Source organism: Corythoichthys intestinalis, chromosome 2 (genome assembly GCF_030265065.1).
Source record: "Corythoichthys intestinalis isolate RoL2023-P3 chromosome 2, ASM3026506v1, whole genome shotgun sequence".
Classification (NCBI taxonomy): Eukaryota; Metazoa; Chordata; class Actinopteri; order Syngnathiformes; family Syngnathidae; genus Corythoichthys; species Corythoichthys intestinalis.
In genome coordinates this window covers 23,432,544-23,456,160 of record NC_080396.1, presented here as the reverse complement: position 1 = coordinate 23,456,160, position 23,617 = coordinate 23,432,544, and the positions used below count along the sequence as shown (strand labels likewise).

Sequence of the window (23,617 nt, the reverse complement as noted above, 5' to 3'; positions counted from 1 at the left end):
ACCACTGATAATCTCCCTCGATCTGGAGCTCCATGCAAGATCTCACCCGTGGCGTCAAAATGATAACAAGAACAGTGAGCAAAAATCCCAGAACCACAAGGGGGGACCTAGTGAATGACCTACAGAGAGCTGGGATCACAGTAACAAAGGCTACTATCAGTAACACAATGCGCCGCCAGGGAACCAAATCCTGCACTGCCAGACGTGTCCCCTTGCTGAAGAAAGTACACGTCCAGGCCAGTCTGCGGTTCGCTAGAGAGCATTTGTATGATCCAGAAAAGTACTGTGAGAATGTGTTATGGTCAGATGAAACCAAAATAGAACTTAGAATAGAAGTGTTTGGAGGAGAAAGACTACTGAATTGCATCCAAAGAACACCATACCTACTGTGAAGCATGGGGGTGGGAACATCATGCTTTGGGGCTGTTTTTCTGCAAAGGGAGCAGGACGACTGATCTGTGTAAAGGAAAGAATGAATGGGGCCATGTATTGAGAGATTTTGAGTGAAAATCTCCTTCCATCAGCAAAGGCATTGAAGATGAGACGTGGCTGGGTCTTTCAGCATGACAATGATCCCAAACACACAGCCAGGGCAACAAAGGAGTGGCTTCGTAAGAAGCATTTCAAGGTCCTGGAGTGGCCTAGCCATTCTCCAGATCTCAACCCCATAGAAAATCTGTGGAGGGAGTTGAAAGTCCATGTTGCCCAACGACAGCCCCAAAATATCACTGCTCTAGAGGAGATCTGCATGGAGGAATGGGCCAAAATACCAGCAACAGTGTGTGAAAAGCTTGTGAAGAGTTACAGAAAACGTTTGGCCTCCGTTATTGCCAACAAAGGGTACGTAACAAAGTATTGAGATGAACTTTTGGTATTGACCAAATACTTATTTTCCACCATTAGTTGTAAATAAATTCTTTAAAAATCAAACAATGTGATTTTCTGGGTTTTTTCCCACATTCTGTCTCTCATGGTTGAGGTTTACCCATGTTGACAATTACAGGCCTCTCTAATATTTTCAAGTGGGGGAACTTGCACAATAAGTGGTTGACTAAATACTTACTGTATTTGCCCGACTGTATGTGCTACCCAAATCAGAGTCTAAATGCATGGGAACACCATGTGTGTGTGGGGGGGGTACCTTGCCAGCAGGAGGATAAGAAGAGGGAGTATAGGTTAGATAGGGATGCAATAGGGCAGGGTGAGTGCGCAAGCGGTGTTAGTGATGTCTAATGTGGTACTCAGTATTAGATCAGATGACCTGTGAGCATTAAGGAGTCAACATCCTACTTATAACGATGTAAGTGTCTAGCACCAAAAGTAATATTCCAGCATGTGTCTAGCGATACCTAATCATGCGTGTATGCGCTCTGTTTGTGCTAGTCATGCGGAGAATGGAACTCATTTATGAGTGCCCTTATTTACATTTCTTTACATTCGAGGGCACTGTTATGCTGTAAAAGAACGAAACTGTTTCCATGAAGAATTGTCCAAGAGTTTCAGGGGGATTCAAGGGCAAGAGAGGTTCATTATAACTCACGTGCCAAGTTTTTTGACTGTCAGAACATTTCCTTAAAGGATGACACCAGAAGTGTTTTTTACCATTGTATTTCTTAGAAATTTTAAAATATTTGCGTACAAGCAGGTTTATATTCGCTTTCATGTTGTCATAGTCACAGAAAATAAACAAGAAAGCTCACAAATGGTTTGGGATTTTTGTTGCTCCATTATATTAACATGAAAGCCAGGCACTTGCATGACTGCTGAAAATGTTTTTGATTACACCGTACTTTTTAAATATGGCTTGTCAAAAGGAATCAATTGTACAAGAAAACAGCAGATTACAAAGGTGGCAACAGTCAAATTGGCTTCTTCACACCACTGATGATGCTGTCAACACAAGGTTCATGTGCCATCTTCAGGATTTTTTTCTATTAAAGGACTTCCAAAAAGTGAAGTTGTCTTTGAATAAAACTTGGTCAAACAAGTCCATCTGATCCTCACTCCCCCACTCTTTATCTTAACTGAGAAACAGTATTACATTCATTCCTGGAGAAAGCCAATTGTCCAGTATTGGACAATTTCTGGATCTCAGTCACTTGATGGTGTAGCAACTTCCACTGCCTGGTATGGTTTCTACCAAATATTCAGTGAGGTGATTGCATCTTCAAGCAAGTTTAGCCTGCTCATTCAAGAGTTGGAGACTACCACCTGACCATGTTTGGTTAAATGTTGTCACCGGAAGAGTGTTCTCCCCACTGAAAATATGTGTGCATTTGTAGCAAGGTCAAGAGAATCCACAACCACTTGAGCAGGATTCCTCAGAATCACTAAATGAATAATTTTCTAGAAATAATCATAGGGGTGTAGGTAGCAAACCTCCAGTGGTTGCGTGGGCCAGGGTTAAGCTACAAAGATTGTTCTGCCCGGAGTACAACGAGCTATCCGATGAGATGGATTTGTTGGAGTTTGTGAAGTTTGGACTGGTGCAGCGTGGAGAAAAGTTGCCCGAGGAGTGGAGGCTGAGAGTGTTCAGTGAGCTCAGCGTGACGGCACTCTTAAGAGACGGCCCGGGACCACCGCCCACAATCTGACGCAGGAACACTGCAAACTAGACCAAAACCAGGAGATTATGCGAGCTTCTGGAAGAGTGAAATTTTCTCCTAAACACTGGTGTCAACTCACTGGTTGCTAGTACTGGTGGCAGCTGGAGGTGGTGCGTTGATAGGAGTCCCTCACGTTCTTGATTTTCTTCAGACACTCCAGATGTGGATGAGAGCTGAGCTTCTTCTGGATTCGGAAACTTGCCGCTTATCCGCCATTGGAATCATCATTACCCAAAGACTCCAAAGCGTACCGAAGTCCCCCAGGCTTCCTCTGCTCGGCGCCACCATTTCTACTCCACTGTCATCGTCGGTGGCCCCACCAAGTGGTGTCGGTTCGCTGTTACACAATGACTGACCACCAGGTCTGGGCTGCTGCATCTACAAATGAGACCAGATTGCCAACATTTGTCCCAGTTCCGAAAACAGAGGCGGTCACGGCGAACCGGAGTGACGATGAGTCATTTTCGAGCTCTATGATGACAACTGAGGCCAATCAGCTAGCCTAACGCGACCCGTAACACGGCACAGAGAGCAGCCAGTCTTTTATCCTCGGCCAGCTTAATTGTAAATAATGAGTGTTTTCTTAGGAAAGGGCTGAAGAGGTGGGGGTGCTTCCCAGATTACAGCCTGTCTTAGTCTGTCTGTGAATAGGAAATGGGCAGGATGAAAGGAAGCTTGAGCCCGAGCCAGAGCAACGGGCCAATCATCACAAGAGGCGACCGTGTTTTCTTCTGCCCAATCTTGCCATCAATGTTAAGGAACGTTAAAGCGCCCAGCTCTCATTTGTTATGCAAAATGTATTTTACAGACTTAAAAAAGGCCCTTTGATACTTCACCTTAGAATTGAAGTGCTTGTTCTCTCGGATGAAACATCATCAGTGTTGTTGCCTTTTCTAGAGGCCAAGACAAGCATCCCTGTGAACCTTCAGTTGCCTCTGGGGCTCTAATGTATTCAGTGCTAAAAAGCTGTCTTGATCACAGCTTGATGGTTGACTCTGTTTGCAGAGAGCAGCAAAACCAATTCCCACATTGTGAATATTAATCCTGCAGTGGCTTTTATCATGTTCAGGCTGTGTGACGGCTCTCCACTGTAGGTTTCAACCGCAGCCTCACACGCCGGCTGCCGTGGATGTGTAGTATTCTAATACAGCTAATGATTACATGTTCCTTCAATATTAATTAGAGACGAGCCACAAAGAAGCACTTCTCCCTTCAACGCAGATTTAAAGCAGGCCAGCAAACTCTGCTCGCGCACATTAAAATATCTCTCCGGATGGTGAAACATGATAGCAGTGCAGTCAACAAGATGGTGGAGAATGACATATGATGGCTTGAAATGGTGAAAGCTAGAAGCAAGCTCACCTTAACAAAGTCTGCTCATAAGGAAAGAGAAATGCACGAAGGTTAGAAAGTGGCAGAACAAAACAAATATATTTTAGTTTCATATTTCCTTAAAAATATTCTTTTTAGGCCTCTAAAGTTCCATCATGTTTTGGGGAAGGATGAGCATCTTACCACAGAGTTTTCCGTCTTGATCGGTTTAACATGCTTGTAGTCCCCAACACTTGTTGGGGAGTTGCCGTCTGTCATCTTCTTATCAATCTCCTCTCTGTTCAGGGTCTGGTTCTCGCCGTTGTCACGAGAAGGCAGCTTGGGCGGCATGTCGCCACGCTGCCTTTTGGTGACGTGAGCCTCTGGGCCGTGGACCGTTTTCACATGCTTCCTCAGCGAGCTAGGGTCGGTGTAACGCTTGGTGCAGCCCGGGATCTTGCACACGTACGGTTTCTGTCAAAATTTGGAGGGTCACAAACTACTTAGGTCATTCCAGAAGTGGAAGACATTTTGGCTTAAAATATCTTGAAAAATAAGATGTCACTTTTGTTTTTCTTTTTGCTATATATTTGTCAATAATAGATAATAAATAAATTCAAAGGCTTGAATAACAAAGTTTGATTCATCAATTGTAACATTTTCATTACATAATTTATTTGATATTTACAATATTTTGTATAATCACAGTAACGAGGTTGCAAATCCGTACCAATGTTTAGCTGTTTAGCTCACTGACACAGTTACTGCTGATCAAGGGGACAAATCCAAGTGTAAAATGGTAAAATTTGTATTACATTATACAGTGGGGAGAACAAGTATTTGATACACTGCCAATGGGAAAACCCATTGGCAGTGTATCAAATACTTGTTCTCCCCACTGTATATTTGATATTTAAAATACTTGACATAGTCATAGTTGGCGTGTTGCAAATCCGTACTAATGTTAGCTTTTTCTCAGGAGTAGTAGCTAGCAGTTACTGTTGCTCAAAAGGACAAATTTATCAAAATAAGTAAAAAAAATATTAACTAATAATTTTCTAATTCTGATCATGTGCATAACAGGGTGGCATGAGGTCCAGTGAAACAATCAGAGCTGACTATTGTAAATAAAACAAGCAAAGACATGAATTTTCTTCACCCATTCGTTTGGAAAACTATCAGATGATATCAAGTCTAGCGTATCATGCTATGCTTTCTTCTTCTACCATTCTAAAAACTTTATGGTTACAAGGTTGCACATGTTTGTGGGACCCATTCCAAGAATAATATTTAAAATGTCATGTTTATTGAAAAAAATGTTACCACAGTAACAAGAGACAGCAAAGAAAGCACTACCCTCCACCCCCAAGAAATTACATTTAAGTCTCATTTTAACTGTGATATTTCAGATTTAGTTTGGTTAGTACAAGGGTGACCAAACGTCCTCTTTTGCCCAGACATATCCACTTTTCACATCCTGTCCAGGGCGTCCGGCGAGGTTTTATAAATTCATGAAAATGTCCGGTTTTCATTATTTTTTACGGGACCAATTAGCGTGTGTTGAAATTGACAGATGCTTTGCACAGAATACTGCGGCACTGTGCTGCCTGTGACGTGTTCCCAGGGAGCCTGCCCAGTTGTTAAGACTTTTATTATGATCAATATGTAAATAATCAAATGCTCATGTACCCAAAAGAGTAATTAAGTCAAAAATACATTTATTCCTTTTTGGATACAAATTTGCGCATGTGTGCGCAGTCACAGACTGACTTTATCATGGCATCATTCCCAAACAAACCTATGTCACGCCAGGAACTCACAAGCTATCGGTATGTACACTTGCTAAATTTACCTTTCGGCAACTGTTGACTTCTGTTGGAGCTTTGTACTTGTTTGATCTGTAAAATCTCATTTGGTGTCACATCATTGTGCTGACGATGATTGTAAACTTTTATTGCCATGTTTGATTTTTGCCTGAGCTACCGGTGCTCGCTAATAGGGTCAGTGAATTGTTTGTCAGTTATTGTTTGCGTGCAATCTAGAACATTGAATGAGAATAATAGAGTGGGAATAACAATTTGTCAATGACAAATTGATGGTAATTTATAAAAATGTTTATTTGCCACATGGCTTATTATGTATGTATTGATTACCCTTCCATGGGTTTGCATCATATTAATGGAATATTTAGCTATTAGTTTTTTTAACAACTTCTGGTTAATAATTAGTTAATTATGACATTGCTGACTATGATTATATGGAGGTAGATTTGTGTCTCATTAATTAATCCAAAAAAAAAAAAAAAAAGTTGCTTCAATCAACCATGATCAATCAAAGAAAAAAAGGGTTTGAATGCAAAAATAAAACTGAATATTCCTATCCAGACAGAGGAGGCACACTTTTAAATATATTAACGTGATAAGGCATCTTTGAGTGAACTTCAAGTGAAATTTAAGTATCACATGGCTGGGCCTAGTGTCCTCTTTTTTGGAAATCAAAACATGGTCACCCTAGTCAGTTTGGATAAAAGAAAAACGGCATTTTATGAGGTACTCCAGATTTAATTATTTTGAATTGAGCATTCTTTTATCTTATTTTTGTGTAAAGATTTGGTCTCAAGTAAATTTACCCTGAATCTGCATCTTTTAGTGTTTCTTAAGTGGATTGCTAAAAAGATTTGCTTTATTGCAAAGGATAAATTTGAATAACCCTGTCATGACTTCTACCTCATTGGAGTGTGTGCGGTTTTGGTGTTTGGCTCGGTCCGAGGCGTTGGAAAAGGCCTTGTTGCATCCCTCATGCTCACACACGTAGGGTTTCTCCCCAGTATGAGATCGCAGATGTGTTTTTAGATTTTCCAGACGGGAGTAGGCCTTGGAGCAGCCCTCAAACTGCGACCCACAAACAAGACAGAAACAAAGATATGAGAACAACTGTCCAGTAAAAGAGTGTCAGTTCTTCCCGCGAGGGCCCTAGGCCATTTCTTAACCATCTGTTACCCACCGTGCACTTGTGTGGTTTCTCTCCTGTGTGTCGTCGCATGTGAACCACCAACATGTACTGAGCTTTAAAGGGTTTCTGGTCCCGAGAACATTCATCCCAGCGGCACACAAATTCTTTCTTCTCCCCATGGATGTGATCATTATTGATGTGCTGTCGGACAAAAACACAGTATTTGCAGTTTACACCAGAGACAAAGAGGAGAAATGAATCTTGTTGCAGTTTATCGAACAATTAGAACCATGAGTACTAAAGCAATACAGGAAGCTGCAGTCTATCCAAGCTAATAATGAAGGCTTTATCGTTTTCAAATCAAAATCGTGATTTTAAACAACACAATATTAAATTCTTAAACGGCACATTTTTTAAGAATTTGCTTATGACTTACCCAGGATCTGTTGCGTCAACTCTATAACTCATGTTTTGCCTCCAGTACTGCCTCGCAGAGTCACTTTAGGGTGCTTATATTATACCAGGGTTATTACTGGGTTAATAAAGAAGCTCAACGGTGGCCCACCAAGGTTTTGGGAGAATAGATACATTTTAAAAAGTGTAAAAATTAACAGGAATTTTAAAGTTATGACTAGAGATCGATCTGGTCCGATCACATCATTTTCAAAGTATCGGAATCGGCAAAAAAATATCGGCCATGCCTTTTTAAAATATATATATATATATATTTTAATTAAATCGTTTTCTAATTGTATTTAACGTTACAGACATAATATGATACACTCATCCAGAATCTTCAGTTTAGGCTTCAGGTGGGGTTATCAAAAAATATCCCGATAACGGCTGCAATTAATTTATTAAAAAATGTGTCACGTTAAAATATTCAACTCAATTAATGCATGTGCTGCACAACCCTCTCACTCATTGTTGCGCTCAATCAGTAATGAAGCCTTTTTACCTATGTATAGAGATAAAAGGCAGCGCAAAATGAGAAGAATGAAATTTGCCAGCCTTTGGTGCTTTTCTTTAAATGGCTAAAGCCTTGCAACCCCTCTCCCTTTGGCTCGAAATATCATGGGAAGCAATGTGGGGGGGGAGGAAAGGTGGCAATTGATCTTTGTCTTAACACCTTAAGTTATTTTCCAAAGCAGAGAAGATATATCCATTGGTAGCATGACGCACAGTCATGGGTTCACTTCCCATCATGCATTTGGGATGGCCACAGTATCATTTACTGAAAGCTCAACAAATACACTAGATGGCAATATTTAGTCACAATAAACAAAGTCATAAGTCTTTCTATCTGTGGATCCCTCTCACAGAAAGAATGTTAATAATGTAAATGCCATCTTGAGGATTTATTGTCATAATAAACAAATACAGTACTTATGTACTGTATGTTGAATGTATATATTCGTCCGAGTTTTATTCATTTTTTTCTTAATGCATTGCCAAAATGTATATGATCGGGAAAAATTATCGGGAATGATTGGAATTGAATCGGGAGCAAAAAAAAAAGCAATCGGATCGGGAAATATTGGGATCGGCAGATACCCAAACTAAAACGATCGGGATCGGATCGGGAGCAAAAAAACATGATCGGAACAACCCTAGTTATGACTATTATGTGTTATTATAGGTGACTGATTAACAACAATTAAGCTTGAAATCATACAAAACAATAGTCTTGAAATAGTTTTACTAAGCAAATAAAAATACAGTGCAATTCAGTGCAATGGCAGACAGCTGGGACAACTTTGTTCACATATTGACTAGAATATGTCACCACTGCATTTTCAAACATATCACCAGATATGGTTAAAATTAGAGGTGTGAGAAATTTCCGATTCTTAGATTTTTCGCGATTCCGCCGTGGAAGATTCGAGAACGATTCACAAACATCCAAATTCCGATTATTGAGCTATGTCAAGTAAACCGGAAGTAAAACACTCAGCGAGCCGCGCGGTCTTTGGGACGCAATGAGGAATGCAGTGAGAGTAGCTAAACATCATGCTTGTCAGTACCCGGCCCCTCGGGTAATGACAATAACAGACTCGGTGGCGTTAGCAGCACATGTACAGAAAGCTAGATGCGGGCGTTAGTAAAGGGCCGCCATCTTAAAGCAGTAGACTTCCCTGCAAGGCTGTTGTAGCGAACCTGCCAAGTGAACCTAATTAACTTTTTATCCAAAATACTCCTAAATCGGCAAAATGTTGACTTGAATCTATCTTTAAAATAGTTTTAAAACTTTCACATGTCGAAAGTAGACAGAAGGGAAATTATGGAATAACGGGAGCAATTTTAACAACTTTATCGGTTGAGTCACAACATTAAATTAATTGAATGTAGTTTAAAGCTGCTGATACAGAATGGGGATTTGAGTATATTATTTATTGTTTTTAACTGTTAACTTGATACTGAAATAGTCGTTTATTTAAGGGGGGGGGGGGGTCATCAATAAACAATTTATAATCGAATCGTAGCCTCTGAATCGTAATCGAATTGTTAGGTGCCCAAAGATTCCCACCTCTAGTTAAAATGCAGTCAAAATACAGTATCTACATTTTTCGTAACACTTTTATTGAATGTTTCTGTCATTCATGACAAGTGTGGATCATGACATGACACTTGTTATGAACATGATTGAATGCTTATGATTATGATGATTTGGTTTGGCTGCTATTTATGTCTATACTGTAGCTGTCAACTGTACTGAAACATATTCATTGAATTCCAGCCACTGTATATGGCAGTAAATGAGTTAAGTGTCAAAAATAATCCAACCTATCCTCATCATCACAACAAACTGACTGCCTTGAGTGTCTTGACTTGAATACTTACATGCACCAACTGGTCTTGCGTTTCATACTCAGTGCTGCAGCCCTCCCAGTGGCAGTTGGACTCATACATGGCCTCCGGTTCTTCTTTGCCATCGTCACGGTCCGCGTCCTCCTTCGGCGTCAATGAGACACCTCGATGGTTCTGTGGCGGTCCGCTCATTTTGCTCATCTATGGGCCAACAATAGACAAATCATTTTTACCATCGTCAGGACAAAATGGAAATGATCCAAATCTACAAACTGATTGAAATCTCTCGAAAATTATCGATCAGTCTGGATATTCCTTGAAATGGCGCACACGCATGTGTAATCGTGCGTGTGAAGATGCTGACTGCAGCGTGTTTGCGTCTGGGCCGAGCGCCCCATCTTCATCAATTGTGGTGGCCCCAAGACGCCTGCGTGCGGCGCCGTGCTCATGCATCACACGCAAACTTGCGTCGCCGTCTAAGAGCGGTCGGGAATTTGTCACGGAACCGGGGGAAAAAAATCCTCACATGACGCCGAAGCCACCGGCCAATATTTCATGAAAATGAAGTACACTGGCACAGTTTACACTATCCCGAGAGAGGGGGGGCTGTTGGAGGGGTGTAATGAGGGTGCGGCGCAAAGCTCTTATGATGTGGACGTTTTCTAAATCAGAAATTTGTTTCACAGGGAGGTCATATGCGGGATCGATATTCACTCACCAGCGTATTTGATGCTTTGGATTCAGGTTTAACCTTTGACCTTTTGGTGATGACAGGTTCAAGTGTGCAGCTAATGAGTGATTCGCCACAAGGGTTCTGAAGAGAACAACATATTTTATGCGAATCAGTGTTACCGCAGAATGTCTTTGTTAATTTGTTTCCCAGTGTTTAAAAAAGAAAGTTGCTTTTAACAATTTAAACATAAATCTAACCTTGAAAAAAATCTTTTTTTCAAAATTTGCCAGCCAACTATTAGTCCCACTCGTAAAATAGGTGATATCTGTCAGTCTTATATCCAATGTTGCTTACTACCTGCAGGTTCGCTCCTTTTCGGAAATCCAAATGTAAAATGATGATCTTGAAGGACTTTAATAACCAAACAAGATTTTCTTCTGTTCACATGAAGTAGTAGCTCTGCTCAATATTAATTGTGGAAAATGGGTTTACCAAATTCATAAATTCCAAACAGTTATACTAAAGTGAATCAATAACCATAGTGTAAATCAAATACATTTTTTTCCAAACTACCAAAAAAATCTTTATTACAGAGAACTACAGTTTAACACAAAGTAAACAATGGGAATACTACCAAATGACTGACAAAAGCTGTTCAAATGAATGAAAATGTTTAAACAAAAAAATACCATTCAAAAGAAACCCTCTTGTGAAAATTAAAGTAACATTAAAACTGATGTTCCACAAAATAGCAAGTAAAAACTCATTTTTATAAACCCACATGTTTGTTTTCTTTGAGATTAACTACTACCCATATCGCAATGTCACCCAAAATTTCTGTTGTTTTAGATCTGACCGCTGTTAATAGCACATTTTTTGGTGGATAATCAAAAACTTTTTCTTTGTCACGTCAAGTTTTGAACTATAAATCAGTTTTCTTTAATATGTTCAAATTAACTATGGTCACTACCTAAACGTCTCATCAGACCAGAGGCATCATAAGAGCAGCAAAAGAACACGCATGCCCTCTACTGACTAACTCAGAACCTACAGGCAACAATAAGTCCACAACCGATTAATGTAATTGATCAGCCCTCTGCAAAAAAAAAAAAAAAAAAAAAAAAAAACGAGGAAAATCAATGCATATACTCTCAGGAATCAACTTACATTAAAATATACCATATTGGCACGAATATAAGACGGTGTTTTTCGCATTGAAATAAGACTCAGAAGCCATTCACGACGCTAGATGGCGCCAGATATCATTGAAGCGATGTTCTGTCATGACAGATCTCAGCTACTCTCAAGTTTAACCAGTTTGCATTATTTTATTGCAATGGTTTTCCTTAGTCAGATTTGTTTCAAGGCTACAGTAACCAGTTACAGTTACTTATTTAGACCTCACTTTGATGGTTAATGCAGTTATTGCAATTTTGTTGTTTTATCACAATAGACTGGTTTATTTACATTTCAAAAACCAGAAGCCATTAATTTACGAATGTGATTGCACTTTAGTTTACATATTTAAATGTTCAGATATTAAGATTCGAATGAGGCAAAATAACATGCTTTTTCTCTCAAATATATTGTTTAGGGCTGCAGCTATCGAATATTTTAGTAATCGAGTAATCGACTGAAAATTCTATCGATTAATCGAGTCATCAGATAAAACAAATATATTTTTAGGTGAAAAAAAATTATGAATATACATGAGAAAACAAGACATTTCATCTAATCTTGAACCATTTTCAGTCAATCAATGTCTTTATTTTTCATATATATTGTTGAAAACAGCCAACAATTGCATCTCAGATGTAACTAGAAAAAAAAGACTAATTCACTGCTTTCATTCAAAAAACCTTTAGATCTTTAAAAAAATAAAAAATAAAAATAAATAAATATATATATATATATATATATATATATATATATATATACATAGCTAAAAATGCCATTACACTTGATAACACACATCGCTTAAAAGTTAGGATTATTCCCCACGTGTTTCAATTTGAATTTGTATTTGTTTCAAGCCATTTTTAAGTTTTAGTTAAGTTTTAAGTTAGTCTAAACTGTAAGTCCTGATAGGATTTTGAGTTTTTGCAGTGTTCAAAATAAATGTATGATACAGGCTGTATTGGAGCACATTAGGGACCAGTGCTACTTGGTGTTTTATCCAGCAATGACTACTGAGCTAAAATTGGTAGTTCGCATTATTAAGTTTTTATTTTACACCCTCATCACTCCACAATGCTATGTTATGTTAAAGCCTGTATGTTAGACATGTTAGCCACGCATCGACAGTGGTCATAATTAATAGAAACCTAGCCCTCCGCAGGGCTAACGTTACGTGAGCTAGAAGTGACAGTAACGTTAATCTTATTTATTAGCGCTTAGCGCTCTTTATTAGCGCTCTACTGCTTTAAGATGGCGGCTGTTTACTAACGCTGCCCAGACGCGGCCGAGTCTGTCATTTTGCATCTAGTTCAACATACATGTGATCTCTATGAGACTCATCAGACGCTACTTGCTACCAACGTAGCATCGTGCGGGCTAGTATTTAGCAACGTCGGCGTTGTTTGTAGCGGCTGTCGGCTGCAGTGTTTTTTTTTTGTTTTTGTTTTTTTTTGCTTCTTCCTCTACGCACGTGACATCAGCGCGTTGTCCCGCATTAAAAGTAGTCCGAGCAAAACGTGACGCTTAGAGCTGTCAAAATAAGGTGAATAAAACTACTCGGATCAGTTTTTAAACTCGAGTTGCTCGAGTATTCGTTTCAGCTCTAATATTGTTATAATCATTTGTTTCGGATGTACTGTAATAATTTTCTGTATAAAAATTAATTTGGTGTTCAAAAAGTCTTTTCAAACTTGAGTCTTGAAAAAGAGGGGGTCGTCTTATAATCAGGGCCGTCTTATATTCGGGCCAGTACGGTAACTTTATTAAAACTTTTGTTTGCAACATCAATTTGCCTGAATTTAAAAAAAAAAAAGGGGGAAAAAAGTCACATCCAAACTATAAAAATACACTCAAGATATATCTTTTGACCATTTGATACTGAAAAATAAAATGTAATAAAATTAATAAATAATAATAAACTCTAATTGATGAGCAACATCACCTTAGAGTACAATATGCCAAACCATTTGACAGAAAAAACAAAAATTAATAGAACAAAAACGACTCATTTAACAGAGGGACAGTTCATAATTTTGTTCTTTTGCTATGGTGTGGGGTTATTTTGCACTGAGCAACTTGGTATGCCACATTATATGATGTTAACAGTGTTTGCTGGTTTACTGATGTAACACTGAGCAAAGTAGGACGATTGTTGGCAATATTCAGGTAACGAGACAATGAGGCACAGGTGGTGGACACAAGAGGCAGCGGATTGGTCAACGCACATGGAGCAGGCCACAAGAGGTGAAATCAATGGGGAAATCACATGGACAAGACACTACGGCACAAACTTGACTAAACTAAACTCAAATGAAACAAATGCATGTCATCTAAAAATGAGCTTACCTGGTATGTCAGGTCAGTGGTACGGGCGGGGGAACACAGGGAGGGGATCCCGACTACGGGTTGGCAGCCAGGGTATGCGACTGGTGGCGGGATGAGTGGTGGCGCATGGCCCAAAGCCAACAGATGCTGGTAGGCCACAGAGCTGATGGGAGGGGGGAAGGCCAAGGACGGGCTGCTGTTGCAAACGTAGAGGGAATATGTAGTTATTGATTTAAAGAAAGCACGATTCACTGCATTTGTCGTGACGAGTTTTGCTCACTTAAGCCCTCCGACCGACAGGTGTCCGTACGAGCTGCTTGCCACCGAGCCAGACCTGGAGTTGTTAATGTAAGCCACCAGTGAGCTGGGCGAGCTACGGATCATCGCCTGGAAGTCCACACTAGCGTCGGACAGTGGTGAGATGGATAGCGCCCTCTTCCTGTTCAGCCTGGGAGTCAGCCGTGACACTGTGACCACACAGGTCAGAAGTCTTTAAATCCTCTCTTCTGTTGTCTGCCTTTAATTAGCATTTTCTGCACTTACTAAGTATTAGCTAATTGCTAATTCCACATAATTACCTTAGATAAGATATACCATTGACGGGCTCGTAGCATCATGTTTAATGAGGGCAATTTAGTGAGAATTGATTCCAATTCGGTCAAAATGAGAGGGATGAGATTAATTTGCAAGTCTGAAATGCACTTGAGCTACCACTTTTGTGCAGCTGTGACGAGAATACTCTTTAACCTGGGCATAGTTCAATTTCTTCAGTTCTCTTCAGGAACTTATTTTGAGTAGTCCCAACATGTTTTACCACGGTAATACTTTGAACTTGATGAAAAATAGTTGGTAAGACCTTATTCGGCAGTGGGTTCATAAGACCGTCTTAATTTTAAAATGACACTGCCATGAGCATTAATGAATACTTATGACAAATATCATTAAATGTCATCTGGCAAATTTTGTCACTAACTCCATTTATGTTCAGTCTGCATCTTTTTAGGACTGTCAAACGATTAAAAATTTTAATCGAGTTAATTACAGCTTTAAAATGAATTAATCGTAAATAATCGCAATTCAAACCATCCATAAAATATGCCATATTTTTCTGTAAATTATTGTTGGAATGGAAAGATAAGACACAAGACGGATATATACATTCAACATACGGTACATAAGTACTGTATTTGTTTATTATAACAATAAATCAACAAGATGGCATTCACATTATTAACATTCTGTTAAAGCAATCCATGGATAGAAAGACTTGTAGTTCCTAAAAGATAGATGTTAGTACAAGTTATAGAAATGTTATATTAAAACCCCTCTTAATGTTTTCGTTTTAATAAAATTTGTAAAAATTTTCAATCAAAAAATAAACTAGTAGCTCGCCATTGTTGATGTCAATAATTACACAATGCTCATGGGTGCTGAAACCCATAAAATCAGTCGCACCCAAGCGCCAGCAGAGGGTGACAAAACACCAAAAAACACAAGTAACAAGTGGACATGACACTGTGCTGTCATTTTAATCTGTTTGAGCGGGGCATGTGCGTTAAATGCGTCGGATATTTTAACGTGATTAATTAAAAAAATTAATTACCGCCCGTTAACGCGATACTTTTGACAGCCATAATCAAAAGTGACATAATTTGCCCGATGACACTTAATGACGTCCCCCAACCTGGAGGTGTTTTGACATAACGACAGAAGCATTTGATTTTCAACCTTTTAGAGCAGACATGTCCAAAGTCCGGCCCGGGGGCCGAATGCGGCCAGTGGTCAAATTTCATCCGGCCCCCAGCCTCTGTCATAAAATCAATAATGTCTGGCCAGCACACAGACTTAATAAATTGGTCAGCAGTACTGCTACCAGCACATGAAGTAGCTTACACACTAAATGCTGCTCCTTATTGACCCACTAAAAGGCAGCAGCACTCTAAGCAACATTACCTTGTGTGACCCTTTATTCCATATTTTCTAAAATGGCGACAATCAACAAAAAAAAAAAAAAGAAAGTGGACTGTGACGGCCGACGCTTCAAGGATAGGTGGACATTGTTCTATTTTTTTTTCACAAAAATACGCAACAACTGTGTCTGCCTCATTTGCAAAGAGACAGTCGCTGTTTTTAAAGAGTTCAATGTGAGGCGATATTACCAAACAAGACACGCTGACATGTACAACAAGATTACAAGGAAGATACGTAGCGAGAAATTGAAGCAACTTGAAGCTACCGGTAGTTTAATTTTACAGCAGCAGTATTTCACAAGAGCCCGATAGTCGAAAGTGAATGCCACAAAGGCTAGTTGCAAGGTTGTTTAAATTATTAATAAAAAAAAATAATAATAAAGCAAATGTGACACACAGAATGGCTTGCTAAAATTTGCTTAAATATATTCTACGTAAAAGACATCAGCCAAGGTCGCCCCCCCCCACATTTTTACCACACCAAATGTGGCCCCCTTTGCAAAAAGTTTGGACACCCCTGTTTTAGAGTCTTAAATTTTTTGACTACAGCTGCATACCTTAAAAGTTTCAGACGTGAGAGTTTATTCATAAATCATTTGTACAAAATATGCAGCATTTCTTTGATAAAGTATGTACATAAGTTGCCTCCAAAGGATTTCGTACGTCATTTTGACAGGACTCACCATCAAAGGGAGCCATGTATTCTGGCAAGTGGGCCCCGGCCGCTAAGCTCGTCCCCTGCTTGAGAAGCTCCCCATAGGAGCTGTGGTGGCTCGCCATCAATTGATAATACTCCCTGGTCAGACTCACCCCAGTTGGCGGAGGTGGTGGTAGCCCAAACAGGCTGCCATCCTTAAAGTGGTCGTGAGAAACTGAGGACGATAAAGTCACATGTTATTGATGAGACGTCACACAATCCTTCCAAATGTTCTGGAATTCATTTTTTCTATCCCTGCAACTATTGTGCTTTTAAAAGCTTTATTTCACTTTTCAGCATTAGCCATGACAGAACTCAGAAGAAGATTTATGTCCTCTGCTGCATTCCAATCTTGAAGTCTAATTCCTGGCGGCCTGCAAATCACCTTTCTTGGATCAAATTGCAGCACGTTATATGTGGCTGCCATTTCGTTGAATTGAAACACACCCCGCCAGGTAAAAGTTTGGTCAAACTTACAGTCAGGGGGACTGAGGCCTCTAGCTGCTGAGATCATTGACAGTGTCGGGCCGCCGTGCAGATAGTGCTCCACATGAGGGTTGACGTATAAATGTGAGGGGGTGAAAGGGGAGTCACCAGTCGCCATGGATGTAGGAGAGAGGCGTATCAGGGAGATGTCGGAGATGAGGGGTCTGCCTGGCAAACCTACGGGCCTGGGTTGGAAACAATTTGATCAGCATCATCGGAAGTGATTGTTGACCCTCAGAACGTCAAAGCCACTGCTGTTTATTATATTTTTTTCTGTAGCCACCATTTGTTCATAATTAGTGGTAAACTGTTGAAAAAGCATATCAGAATTCCTTAAAAGAAATGTTTGTATATGAAGTAGAGCGTGTGAGTGTGTTTCAGTAGAGGGTGTGAGAATTTTGTTTCGTACAAGTGAGAGTGTTTCATTATTGTGTTGAAGTATTTTATTAGTGCTCATCAGTGTTGTTAATCTTACTTTAAAAAAGTAATGAACTCATTTGCTCCCAAAAACGTATAAATACGTTCTATTATTAATTGTTTCAGTGTCCCAAAGACGTATTTATACGTCTTTTACATTTTTTTCACAAGAGACATCTCTGGGTTCTGATTCAACTTGGTTCCAAAGCACACTCTGAAAATTCATTTCAAAGCAATAAAAATGGCCACTGGAGGGCAGTAGCGCATTTGGTAAGACCCACAACCCGATTCAACGGAACGAATGGCCGGGCCGCACGGCTGGGGCGCCAGCGGAAGACGACTGAATGGACGTCCAGGATGCCAGGCGGAGGACGAACGAGCAGAACAACCGGGAGGACGCCCGGGATGCCAGGCGTTGGACGACCGAGCAGAACGACCGGGACCACCAGTGCAGCGGACGATGCCGTTGAGTCAGTGTGCTGCTTGCCGAGCAAAGCCCGCCCTGCTGCCGGGCTCGGCCGCTCGCGTCCCCCGCACACTCCAGTGTCCCGCACGGAAACGTGCACGGCCAAATCACCCCCCCACCCCCGTCAGGAACACAAGTTCCCCAAGGGGGAATCTGCCACCAGGCAGTGGTCAACACAAAAGAAAGACTAAAATAAAAATCCATCTTTATGAGACTGGCAGCAATGAGGGAAAAGTTTACCCCGGCTGTCGCGGCCACAACAGCGTCATGTCTCAGTTATGTGTAAATAACTTGTTACTTTGCTATCAAAAACTCAATTAGTCTTGTTGTTTATGTTATTTTGTAAAAGGAAAACATTATTCAGATGTTTGCGATGTAACTAAATTTAAAAAATAGCTGTGTTAAAGTCAAATTTATGTTTGAAATGTATGCTTTCACAAAAAGCTCAATTTCTCTGTTTTTTCATCAGAAATTAGAAAATTGCTCCAACTAACACAGTATTTTCTAATGCTGATTTCTAAAGAATGGAAAAAGATATGAACTTATTTTTTTTCCTGCTGAAAGAAGAGAGTCTAATCTTTCTTTTGGTGGGGTCCATGTTTATATAGCAATACAACAGAATTTTCTGTGGGCCTTGCAAAATCAGTCAAAATCCATTAAATCGGCCGGGAGCGAAGGGGGTTGCACCAGTGAAGATGGCTGGGAGTGAATGAGTTAATTACAGTTACAAATTACTTCTCCCAAAAACTAATTGCGTTAGTAACTCTGTTACCTGAATGTAAGAGTAATTAGTAGCTTGGCAAAGTAAGAGGTGATAATTTTCATGTTTGTTTGTTTTTTTTTCTCAAAAAATAAAAAAGGGGTCACACAATTTGAAGTTTAAAGGGTTTTTGGGACAATTGGCCCTAGCCTAATTCTTTACCCAAAACTTAACTAGACACAGGGGTATTGAGGATATTGCGATAACTAGATAGTAACCTTTGCTATGTGTGGAAGTCATTTAATGTTGTGAATCAACCGTTAAAGTTGTTAAAACTGCTCCCGTTATTGCAAATAATTCCCTTCTGTCTACTTTCGACATGTGTAAGTTTTAAAACTCATTCATCATTTAAAGATAGAATTAAGTCAAGATTTTGCCAATTTAGGAGCATTTTAGATAAAAACACTTAGGTTCGCTAAGAGGTTCTCTACAACAGAGCCTTTCTGAGAGGTCTACTGCTGAAAGATGGCGGCTGTTTACTAACGCATCTAGTTCTTTATACATGTTGCTAATGCCGCTGTGTGTCTGTCATTTTCATCTAGTTCTATATTATGTGGTATCTACCGTAGCATCATGTGGGCGTAGTTTGTAGGCTATCGGCTACAGTCAAGTATTATTGGAGCCACCTAGCATCGCGTTTGCAACACCATCACAACTCCCTTGCCTCCTCCCCACTCCTGCTCTGCTCTCTCATCTCCGTGAGTCCGTCTCTCTCAGAGCTTTCTCGCGTCATTCAAACAACATGGTAACGCATAGAAACACACGCCTTTCCCGCCTCAGTAACGGTAATGGCGTTGCCAAGATGAGAAAAGTAATTAATTACATTACTCACTACTGAAAAAAATAACGCTGTTAATAACGCCGTTATATTCTAACGCCGTTATAAACAACATTGGTGCTGATGTGGCCATTTTGTGTGTCTGTGTGTGTGAGTGTTTAAGTGAGTGATGTGAAAGCTTTTTAGAGGGTGTGACAGAGGTTGTCACACTAGTGTGTGTGTAAGAATTGTAGTAGTTTCTAAGAGAGGGATACACTAGTGATTGTTAGAATTTTAGTGTTGTTCAGTGTTTTATCAATAGGAATGGAACCTTTATTGTAGTATGAAAAAAGTAAAGGTAAAAGTAAAAGTAAGCATTTGAGCTTTTTATTTGTGTATGTGTGAGAGCGTTTTAGTAGTGCCTGTGTGAGTGTTTCATTAGTGTGTGTAGGAGGTTTTTAGTAGTGGTTCGTGTGACAGCGTTTCAGTAATGGCTGTGAAAATGAACGTACAGTATGCCCGTACCGTACTTTACTCTTTCTGTACCGTGTGACAGCAGTTGGCTCCCAGTGTCAGATTGCGATGATGAAGGGGCTGGCGCTGAGGTGTCATGTCGCACAATCAAGGAGCAGGAGACCCCTGACGGTGCCACGGGCAACGTTACAAAATGCCAACAGCTCGTAACAAAGTACCATGCCGGGCAACAAATGACACAACAATTCATTTACTGCTCAATGTTGCTGTAATTAGGCGAATTTGGCAGCAACGATGGGAGGGACAGCTAGATCAAGGTCTTGATGAATGAGGGGTCCACTGTCAAGATCAAATCACATTAATCAAGGTGGCCGAGTCAGAGGACAGGCGTAAAAACCTCCACCGGCACGAGCGCCCCACGCACACGAAGACCGTGTGATAAATGGCTCCACTATTGCCAGGCGTAAAATGTGTGCATTTCAATGGAGGGGCACTCCATCCATCGAATTTCTGCACCGCTTATCCTCACTAGGGTCAGTAGTGAGCTTGAACTGGAGTCTATCCCAGGTGAATGTTTCCTCACCTTTGTATAGCATGGACTGCGTGGGGCTCGTAATGGTACGAGTGGCATCCTTCATGATGGTGCACATCCATAGCGAAGGGCTTGTGGAAGGAAGGGAAGATGTGTGGGGCAACTGCAAAAAAAAGCAGAGAAGTCAAATTTTGGTCCTGTAATTCATAAAAAATCAAATTGGGTCCAAGATTGAACAAAAGCAGACCTGAGACTAAGAACCACATTTGTTAGTTGGACTTGTGAGTGGAGTGATTTGCACTCGTTGACTGATGATGATGCAAAGGGAGCAATATAAAATGTCTGTTGTTTTAGAGGAGGTGTGTCAAACTTCTGTTTTCCTGTGGAGGGCCATGAGTGTCTGCAATCTAGGGCTCCAACGATTAATCAACAGCAAATCGTTGATGAAATCAATTGACAACTGACAACTTTTTTGAGTCTTCAAATTTAAATCTATTTACTAGGGCTGTCAAAATTATCGCGTTAACGGGCGGTAATTAATTTTTTAAATTAATCACATTAACGCACATGCTCCGGTCAAACGGATTAAAATGACAGCACAGTGTAATGTCCACTTGTTACTTGTATTTTTTGGTATTTTGTCACCCTCTGCTGGCGCTTGGGTGCGACTGATTTTATGGGTTTCAGCACCATGAGCATTGTGTAATTATTGACATCAACAATGGCGAGCTACTTGTTTATTTTTTGATTGAAATTTTTACAAATTTTATTAAAATGAAAACATTAAGAGGGGTTTTAATATAAAATTTCTATAACTTGTACTAACATTTATCTTTTAAGAACTACAAGTCTTTCTATCCATGGATCGCTTTAACAGAATGTTAATAATGTTAATGCCATCTTGTTGATTTATTGTCTTAATAAACAAATACAGTACTTATGTACAGTATGTTGATCCGTCTTGTGTCTTATATTTCCATTCCAACAACAATTTACAGAAAAATATGGCATATTTTATAGATGGTTTGAATTGCGATTAATTACGATTAATTAATTTTTAGGCTGTGATTAACTCGATTAAACATTTTAATCGTTTGACAGCCTTGCTATTTACATCTGTAACTTTCAAGAAAAGCATAAAACAAATATTTCCTTTCGTAATTTTTTGAAAACGGAAAATACAGTGCATATTGTTTTTTTTTTTTTTTAAATGTTAATTTCCTTTTTATTCTTTTTTTTTTTTTTTTTAAAAGCTGAAAACCAATAATTTACTTTGACTAAAATAATACAATTTTTGAATAAAGTATTTTATTTAATTGATTTCCCCCCCCTAAAAACAACTACATATTGCCGAATTTCTGTAGTCCTCGGTCTTACAATGAGGACTACAAAAAATAAAAAAACATGATTTAATTTTATGAGCACGCAAATGATATGGCAGGCTGGAAATGGCCCCGGGGCGTGTTTGACACCTGTGTTCTTAAGAACCCAAAACTGTTAGCAAATGCAGGATTTTTCCTTAATTAGGACAACAGTCCTCAACGTCCAACTCATGTTATGTGTATTGCATTTAGCAGCTGGCATCCGCAATATAGTGATGATTCTGCATACAAAAGCATTCTCAAGCATGGTTTTAGAATGCAAAATCCGAACATGAAAGCTTCGGAATTCTTTTGAAAACATATATATTTTCTACATAATAATTGCCTGAAGAGGGTGTCATATCTCATATGTTCTTTTGTGGAGCGGCTCACAAATATTTTACTAAATGTGAGGGTTGTCCTTTTGTCGACACAGCAAATTATACACTGTACTAGTCAGGTGACCTGGGATTTTGCTACGTGGAGGTCATGGTTATGGATCATTATCTGCTCTCGTCAAGTGTCGAGGGGCTTACGGGTCTCACGGGGGCTCCAGACCTCCATGAGTCAGCATTCCTGGTCCATTCCTCTCACTCTGCACCAGTGACACGCTGACAGACTGACTGCTCCCTAAACGGTCCTCTAAATAGCATCTTAACGTCAACAGAACGCCATGGGATAAAAGAGGCCGCGTTCGCGGACCACACTGCACTTCAAAGTTCAACATGGAAGTGTTCTGTCACTAATCAGGAGAAGTGAACAGTATGGAAGGTAAGCACATGTAATCTCGGCTTTTTCTCAGAGGACCACCCATCTAAGCAGTACCACTGCGGCCGGCTTGTTCTCCTCTTTCCATCACTGGGACACTTCCATTGTTGTGCTGCCGCAGGAGGCACAAATTCTGAGCACCGGTGAGAGCCGGGGAGGCTGGCTTACCTGATGCACCCCCTCTAGAGCCCCCTCATCACCCCCTCCGCACCCAGGCACGCGGCCCGCTTAGGTTCCATCTATTAATCTTACCTAGTGTTTGTTTTTCCATGGTCACGCGCACACTCTGTCTCGACTTTTTCATTTTTTTGTATAAAAAGTACATCCGTTTCTGTTCCATTTTCTCAGAGCACTCCCGAAGGGTCATAAAATGAAAGTAAAACTTTAAGGTAACTGCTAATGCTAAGCACGGCATCACTGGGTTTAAGATAGCAAGACCACACGGCTTCCTCTCGCTCTGTGTGTGTGTGTGTGTGTGTGTCATCTGCACGCCAATAGCATAATTTGGCTACTTAGAAGAGTGCATATGTTGAAAGAGTGATCGCGGCGTGGCGTAATCACCTCCAGCGCGGCTGATTGATGACCGGCGGGCTTAATAGTGCTGCTTAACACACAGGTTTGTCTAGATTAAGTAATTACCTCATCATCCCGTACGCGGCGTGATAAAGAGACGCCGGCGTGCTGGGGAACGAGAGCGATAATTAAAATAGCATCAATTAAATGGCGCTTGTGGGCCTGTCATAGTGCTCCCCAGCTAACATCCATATTAGCCCACCGGCACCCTCACCAGGGGGGCGCCTGGGATTAGGGAAAATGACTCCAATGTGCCATCTCTAAATTAAACAAAGACCCAGTTCTCCCCGTGCTCCGGGAGGGGAGCGCAGCTAAGAATAACACCTGAAGGTTTCTGCGATGTTCTTTGTGAGCAGAACGCCACATGACCACTAAATGGCTCTTGTGTCAATGGGACTCAAAATCCAGCCTGATCCAAGTACAAAATGTTGGTGACGCTCCCGATGACTGGCTAAAAGGTGCCAGAAACAATTTGACTGTCCTTGTGAATGAAATGAGTGTCATA

At 40.3% G+C, this 23,617-nt stretch overlaps 1 protein-coding gene across 1 annotated transcript; it reads right to left on the bottom strand.

Moving 5' to 3' along the window:
* Positions 1-1,674: 1,674 nt before the first annotated feature.
* On the bottom strand, positions 1,675-22,335 carry LOC130929272 (zinc finger protein GLI2-like). The gene is made up of 13 exons (XM_057856351.1): positions 22,308-22,335; positions 20,462-20,573; positions 16,996-17,189; positions 16,505-16,693; positions 14,132-14,318; positions 13,873-14,047; positions 10,396-10,491; positions 9,711-9,878; positions 6,921-7,070; positions 6,644-6,808; positions 4,122-4,391; positions 2,686-2,984; positions 1,675-2,611 (listed from the first exon to the last, which is right to left on the bottom strand). Exons 1-12 carry the CDS (start codon positions 22,333-22,335, stop codon positions 2,754-2,756), a joined length of 1,965 nt encoding a protein of 654 aa, XP_057712334.1. The 3' UTR covers positions 1,675-2,611; positions 2,686-2,753.
* Positions 22,336-23,617: the final 1,282 nt, after the last annotated feature.

Coding starts and splice junctions, on each gene's coding strand:
- LOC130929272 (XM_057856351.1), bottom strand. CDS start 22,335: ATGGAGGTCTGGAGCCCCCGTGAGACCC. Junction 14,048..14,131: donor CTGTCGGTCGGAGGGCTTAA/GTGAGCAAAACT, acceptor CGTTTGCAACAG/CAGCCCGTCCTTGGCCTTCC. Junction 10,492..13,872: donor CCACTGACCTGACATACCAG/GTAAGCTCATTT, acceptor TGTTCTCTTCAG/AACCCTTGTGGCGAATCACT.